The sequence below is a fragment of the Melanostigma gelatinosum genome (assembly GCF_949748355.1).
Source record: "Melanostigma gelatinosum genome assembly, chromosome: 13".
In the NCBI taxonomy this organism is placed as follows: domain Eukaryota; kingdom Metazoa; phylum Chordata; class Actinopteri; order Perciformes; family Zoarcidae; genus Melanostigma; species Melanostigma gelatinosum.
This window is the reverse complement of record NC_136646.1, coordinates 11,110,827-11,118,021: the sequence shown is the minus strand read 5'-3', so window position 1 is coordinate 11,118,021 and position 7,195 is coordinate 11,110,827. Positions and strand designations below refer to the sequence as shown.

The window sequence follows — 7,195 nt, the reverse complement described above, 5'->3', positions numbered from 1 at the left end:
TGTAAATGGCGATATGATTCAGTTAAGTTGTCCAGGCTGATGAAGAAAGCAAAGGCAAGGTGACAGTAGCCATTACCGAGGAAGTGTAGGAAATGAGGGCGGGACTACGTCTGACTAAAGGGGTGTAAACCAATCACATTGTTAGTTGTTGAAAGACATTTCAACAACTCTGGCCAATGGGAGCCTTTTGTCTGTCGGAACACCCACCAATCAGGTTTCAGAAGGTTAGCTTTTCGAAAACGTTCGCGGCCGAGGAAGTTAAAAATAGTAACACTGGGCTTTTTCTACTAAAACGGTGTAGGAAAAGTCTTCACTACAATGCAGGTAACGGTTTTTTTTAAATGTTTGATAGAGCTATAACACTGAGTAACAGATTATGTTAACGGCCGATTCGTATAACCGCAGATGATATTTCTTAAATAGAACACAGATTTGAGCTGACTAAACTAGCTAACGTTAGGTTTGCTATCTCTCTAAGCTAGCCTAGCACGATGCCACGTTAAACTAACTGTAGATAACGTACGTAGAAACACATTATATGCATTTCATGGTGTTATTTAAACTGAATTAACCCGTGGAGTAACGTTAGTAGGTCGCCCGTGCATTACACCCGACATGAGGCAATGGTGCCAGCGGTGACTTACTCAAACAGTGACCTGACGTTACTGAAGCTAATTTTAAAAGTGACGTTAACGTTGTAAGCTAAACGTAGCTTAAATAATACTGTAACTGATAATATGACAATCCTTTGTCGTCAGTCTTTGGAAGCTTTAACGTTAAGTTACTTTAGTGGTATTGTTGTGGATGGTCCACGGTGGGCAAACTATCAGGGGAAAAATGAGTGACACCACAAAGAAACTCAAAATGGCTTCACTTGTAAACACCAAGCTGTTATTCCAAGCAACTAATTACGTACATATTGAGGTGAAAGTCACAAGGAAACCAGTTGAGCCTTAACAACACTGACTCAAAAAAGCAAAAACGTTGCACCTTGTAGAGACTTCAGGATTAATTCTTTAAGCTTTGTTTAAAAAAAAAATAAGAAAAAAAAACTACTCTTAGCTAAAAATAAGTCTGACCTTCAAGAAAAGATACGAAAGCTAAAATGTATTGTAAGTTAATGTTAATTGTATTTGTCGTTACAGAATAAGGAAAATGATGAGCCCAGGGGTTTCCAGCGACCGGTAAGATGTAATAATTGTAAAAAGATGTGGATTTGCCAGCTGTGTTAAAGCAACATTTGATTGCCAGCAGTTGTTCTACCACTGACAAATTAGAATGCCAGCAATAGTGACAGTCAAACAAAATTGGTCACTATTATTGGCTGATTCAAATAAATAATGCATTTCTAAATCAGTTTGCTTCTGAATACCAGTTCGCAACCCCAAGCATGGTGGGAGGCCCACAGCGTGTTCAGGTGAAGCCACGGATGGAGATGGACAAAAATGCCGTCGCAGGTAATATTACACTCCTCGCATACAGACGTCAGTCAGACTCCTCAAGAAATGTGCCTGTTTTCATTGTGTTATCATTTTCAGGCCCTGGGAGGGAGTGTGTTGGCTCATCCTCCAGTGCAGCCGTGAAGTAAGTATATTCCCTCTTATGCTCCTCGAGTTGTGTATTGATTGCCAGTTCTGTTTTTTGTTATGCTTTAATACAGGGATGAACCGAATATCATTTTTCTAAATTCAAAGCTTCTATTGGTTATCGAATGCAGGGTCAAATGTCTGTCTTCATATTTAATGACGTCTTAAAAAAGGGGAAATAGATTTAGATATTGTAGTTATATAAATGTAATCTATGGAACTACTAGGCCGCTGGTTAATATGTGAATATTTTGTCAGATATTGACATGTTGTGAGTTTTGGCTCTATATTTTTCAATGTATTTTGACTTTTGGACTTAAAATTGCTCAAGAGTTATTTAAAATATATGGGAAAAGGAGTTTAAAACAATCCTACGCAGCCACCACTGGAATCTGCAAAAAGTATACTATTATTAGTTTAGCCTTATCTGGAACTGTGCAAAAATACTGTTTAAACACAATTATTAGACATGAAAAAAAAGTTTGGCAGCATTCAAATGTTTTTTAGCATTTGAGTGTCAATGTTACGAAGTTTCAAAGCTTCCAACAGTTTGGTGCAGCTTTACTTTCACACATTTAAATGAATAACATGAGAATATCGATCTTTGTACTCATCAGGAAATTCTCCATCGATGACTTTGACATCGGTCGGCCACTAGGGAAGGGCAAATTTGGTAATGTCTACCTTGCTAGGGTGAAGAAGCTGGAGGCCATTGTGGCACTGAAGGTGTTGTTCAAGTCTCAGATGGAGAAGGAGGGCGTAGAGCACCAACTCAGGCGGGAGATTGAGATTCAGTCACATCTCAAGTGAGTATCCTGAAAACGTTTTCATATTTTTAACAATATATAGACCTTCCTCAAACGAACTGTGGAGTAAGGAGTACATGATAGGCTTTGATTCTTGGCAAATGTCCCAGAGTACAACTTCTACGTGTGTCTTTGTTTTAGGCTATTTGCCAACATTTACTAACGGGAACATTTATTGTCTCTCAAGAATTATTTGTAGGTTAGATGTAGTTTGAGCTACATGAAAACAGTAGTACATTTCCACACAGACTAACTAGGTGCTGCATTTTCCACAAACATTCTCTGCATTTCGTTTTAGAACATGCTGACTTTAAATTTCTCCTCAGACACCCCAACATTCTGCGCTTCTACAATTATTTCCATGACCGAAAGAGGGTCTACTTGGTGCTCGAGTACGCCCCACGCGGTGAATTGTACAAGGACCTGCAGAGATGTGGCAGATTCGACGACCAGCGGACTGCGACAGTAAGACCTGCTTTCAAAAGATACCTTTTTATTTGTGCTATTATTGTTTTAGTAAATTAACCTAGTTTGTTAGTTATAATGGTAATCAGCAATTCCTCAGCAGCAGTTTTGAGTGTATGTATGTATGTATGTATGTGTGGTGTCACGGGTGTCACGGATCGATCCGTGATCCGTTCGGATCACTCATGAACCGCGGATCAATAGTGGGTTTTTTTTACAGTGTAATCATCATAGTGTGTAATAAACTTCTACTGCTGCTGTTCCTTTTCAAGTAACGAGGCCCTGAATATCAATGCAGAGTGTCGGTGAACAGATATAAAGCAGTAATGTGTTCACGTGAACGGAGCAGCTTAGAAGCATTTAATGGTGACGTCATGGCGAGCGGAGGAACTTGAGAAGCCGCGGCGTCATTTAAGTCGCAAGTTTGGGAACATTTTGTCTTCCGTGTAACGTATAATTACGGATGAGGGTGGTGGACGAAACCGTACGGTATGTAGGCGTTATTTAAAGAGATGCACGGCAAAACATCGGCATGTCCACACATATGAAGAGACACCATCCCGTCTGTCAGCGACGGGGACACTCCGGTGTAGAAAACAAAGGATTTCTAAATCTGGTTAAAATGCTTGAGCCACGCTACGAAATCCACTCACGCACCCACTTCAGTGTGAAGCTGTTCCAGGCCTCTATGAGAAGGAAGAGACTGCTTTCACCACGGTGGAGTGATTCTTAGTCCGGTGCTGTAGACACGCCCCCTCTGTGAGAGTCACACATGCACACACCTGGTTCAGGTGCTGACAGAAGCATCAGAGTGAAAGCTAGACAGGCCCAATAATATTCCAGTCACCACAGAAAGGTCGACCCTCTCCCCAGACAATGGAGATGTTCTCATCTTTTTGAAAATAATGTCACAGTAATGTAACATTGTGCGTTTGAATGGCATAACCTGACAGGAAGTAAACACAGACCAAGTTGTTGCTGAGCAGTTCAGTGGAAGCTAGCTCACTGGCTGTTTCTTTCTTTCAATATTGATGACAGGACGAGGATATCAACATACCTCATGTTGCACTTAAACTTAACATAATTCTTGAATGTATTTTTATTTATTTCATTTTAAATTGGACATCTTCAATATTTTTGTTTTCATGCAAGACTATAGCCCAAAGTTCTTTGCTTTAAGTGTTCTTGAAGTTCTTTAATTAATAAATGGAAAGCAGTTATATTTGTCTCCTCCCCTTTTCTTTGTTGATCCGCAAAATGAGCCGAACTGTGAACCGAACCGTGAGGTTTGTGATCCGTTACACCCCTAATATATATGTGTGTATATGTATGGGTATATATGTGTGTTTTAATTATATTAAACACTTTGTAAAGTCTTGTTGTGATCCAATGACGACCTTTCTTGGTATTTCCAGTACATGGAGGAGATATCTGATGCACTGATGTATTGCCACGAGAGGAAAGTGATTCATCGGGACATCAAGCCAGAGAATCTGCTTCTCGGCTATCGTGGAGAGCTGAAAATTGCAGATTTTGGTTGGTCCGTCCATGCACCATCTCTAAGGTGAAGAACTGAAGTGACATTAAGGCTCTATAATGGCAACGCACCAATGTGTTCTGTCTGAAACAGCTGTATCATGTCTCATGAATATACTTGTTGCTGCCTCTCTGCTTGCCCTGCTCATCTCTCTGTTCTAAACCCATCCAGACGTCGTACAATGTGCGGGACGCTGGACTACCTTCCTCCAGAGATGGTTGAGGGCCACACCCACAGTGAGAAGGTGGACCTGTGGTGCATCGGGGTCCTCTGCTACGAGTGCTTGGTCGGCAACCCACCTTTTGAAACTGCCAGCCATGCAGAAACATACAAGAGAATTACGAAGGTTAGTGTTGGACGTGTAATGCCTCATTTCCACTCAATTGTTCGTCTAAAACCTTGGCTGAGTGAATAAAGAGAATTGTGGGCATTGTTGATGGAAGCTTTGCTTTCTAAAAAGTGGCATGTTTGTGCAGGAAGTCCTTAATCGTGTAAATACCTTTTCTCTCTGACCAGTCTGTGGTCTGCAGTGGTTTAACTCCACCTTCCAGTATCCGGTACTAGAGTATTGCTGTACCGTGCAGTGGAAATACAATCTACCCAATTGGACAAATGCCATTAAGTTATGTTAGCTTTTCCAAAAGAGAATTTTGGGGACAACATCTGGCAGATTGTCTGAATGCACAGACGTTGTTGTAGCAATGCCATCATAATGTTGGTAAAGGCCAAAAGTACAAACGTTTCAATATGTGAATAGCATAGCAGACCGTGTGCTGATTGTTATGTACCAGACAGGCACTGTTTAAAAATATACCACGATCAATGAGTCAATCCAGAAGATTAAAACATTTTAAGATAACTTTACGGTTGTGTATCCCTAATCTCATATTTTTCTGAAGAAAGTCTTGAATCTGAATAGTCAGTTTCTCCTGCACCAGTCATTGTTCACATTTCATGAATTAAATCTTACTGCTTGCAGGTGGATTTGAAGTTCTCTACAAACATCTCTGATGGTGCACGGGACTTGATCACCAAGCTGCTACGCTACAGCCCCATCGCTCGTCTCTCACTACAGGGTGTCATTGATCACCCATGGGTGCGCACCAACTCCCGCCGACTCCTACCGCCCATCTGCCCCGCCAAGACGTCCTGAGCTCCTGCCTGCGTACCGCCCACTGAGGGGTGTTTTATCTGTCCTTCACAAGAGACTCTGGGCCAGCATGTTTCGGTTTCACTACCATGGGCATAAATACGTGCCCACTTTTTTTTATATTGTACAGTGTGATGTCATTATCTGTCTAGTATGTTGCCTAGAGGTGTTCACTGTTTTTATTGCCATTTCTTCTCTATTTTGGATTTCTGTATCTGACTGTTGAAGTGCTACTGTTAGACTGGTTTATAGCGAACTGTTCTCAAATAGTTTACGATGAGATGTTGAGGTTTGTGGTAGAGAGCATTCATTTTTATTTTCTTACGCTATACTTTCTAATAAATACTATACGTAGTTGCAAGATATCGCAAAATCATCGGCGCCAGCGCCGGATGTGAATCAGATGTTTGACTTTTAAATCATCAAAATGTTACATAGATCCAGGGTCATACTTTTTAAATATGCATATATTTCCTTAATTTGGGTTTTGACAAGATATTTTCAAACCTGAATAAAAGCTTACTTTTAATCGTACTATATTTTGTGATTTAGTACATTTTTACTGTTCATGGATGAAATAACCAGGCAGGATGTCTATTGGCTGTTTTAGCAAATAAAAAATTCCATAACACCAAATTAAGCTTCATCACAGTGAGGATGAATCATCTTGCTACAAAGCGGTCTTGGATCTGCAACATTTCCTCAGATACTTGTTAAAGTTGGCGCGACCACGTTACAAACTGTCTGGAAAAATCTCTGCAGGCAGTGTCTCTTCCAAATTTGTTGCTCATACGCCAACAAAAACACAAGTCTAACATACTGACTCAGTCACAACAAAAATACACAAAATATGAAGCTGTCAGAGACTGAAGCCACAAGGATGTCTGTTACAAAGGCAGAGAACTGAAGCGTGCAATGTTTCCTGTTCCGTCACTCCTTTTCAGCTATGTATATGCAGAATATATATATATACATATATACACACACGTCACAAGCAGGTGTTTTACTTTGGTGCGACAGAAAAACAGCAACATTGAAATTATTATTCTGTCTTTTCTTTCATTGTAGTTGTAAATGTCTGGTTATTGTATTAATTACATGGAGTATCTGTCATTGACGTGAATTGTATTGCAGCAAACCAACCATTATATTTTTAACCTTAATGAATGAAAACGAGTTTTAAAGAAACCTATTTTTAACAAATGCATCTTGAAGTATAATTTGTCTGTTTTTATTGCATCAGTCTAAAGAAAACCAGACCCACTTCCCATGAAATCCACAGATTAATCAACAAGCCTGTAGATACCAACTAAAGTCATTAAATACAAAATAACAGCATGTGCTGCTACTGAATGAGGAAATACATGTTTAACAATGTTAAGCTCTCCTGAAGCTTATTTTTGGTCATCTTGTCCACACTTCCACAAAAGGATGTAGTCAGCGCTAAAACTAATTCATTTATGAAATAGTTGATAGGCAGACAATTTGGATAGTGAATTAATCGGGTCAGCCATTGCTCCATACATTGTTTGTTCCAGCTTCTGTAAGGTGTGTGTTTTCTGCTTTTCGTCATCTCTTTATTCTATATCATTGTAAATATATAATCTTTGGATTTTGGACAAGTGCGTGCATGATCTTCCTGCAGAGACAC

The 7,195-nt window shown here is 39.9% G+C and overlaps 1 protein-coding gene across 2 annotated transcripts; it reads left to right on the top strand.

Annotated features, from left to right (window-relative positions):
- The first annotated feature begins 236 nt into the window (after positions 1–236).
- Positions 237–6,640, top strand: LOC306786619 (aurora kinase B-like). Of its 2 annotated transcripts, none has more exons than XM_079281445.1 (9): positions 237–324; positions 1,146–1,184; positions 1,376–1,457; positions 1,539–1,584; positions 2,204–2,392; positions 2,719–2,857; positions 4,273–4,421; positions 4,566–4,740; positions 5,374–6,639. In XM_079281445.1, exons 1-9 carry the CDS (start codon positions 319–321, stop codon positions 5,545–5,547), a joined length of 999 nt encoding a protein of 332 aa, XP_079137571.1. In that variant the 5' UTR covers positions 237–318; the 3' UTR covers positions 5,548–6,639. The 2 variants fall into 2 exon arrangements, with proteins under 2 accessions (XP_079137571.1, XP_079137570.1); XM_079281444.1 differs by having other exon boundaries at positions 240–324; positions 1,358–1,457; positions 5,374–6,640.
- The last annotated feature ends 555 nt before the right edge of the window (positions 6,641–7,195 follow it).

Coding starts and splice junctions, on each gene's coding strand:
- LOC306786619 (XM_079281444.1), top strand. Junction 1,458..1,538: donor GGACAAAAATGCCGTCGCAG/GTAATATTACAC, acceptor TATCATTTTCAG/GCCCTGGGAGGGAGTGTGTT. Junction 1,585..2,203: donor TCCTCCAGTGCAGCCGTGAA/GTAAGTATATTC, acceptor TGTACTCATCAG/GAAATTCTCCATCGATGACT.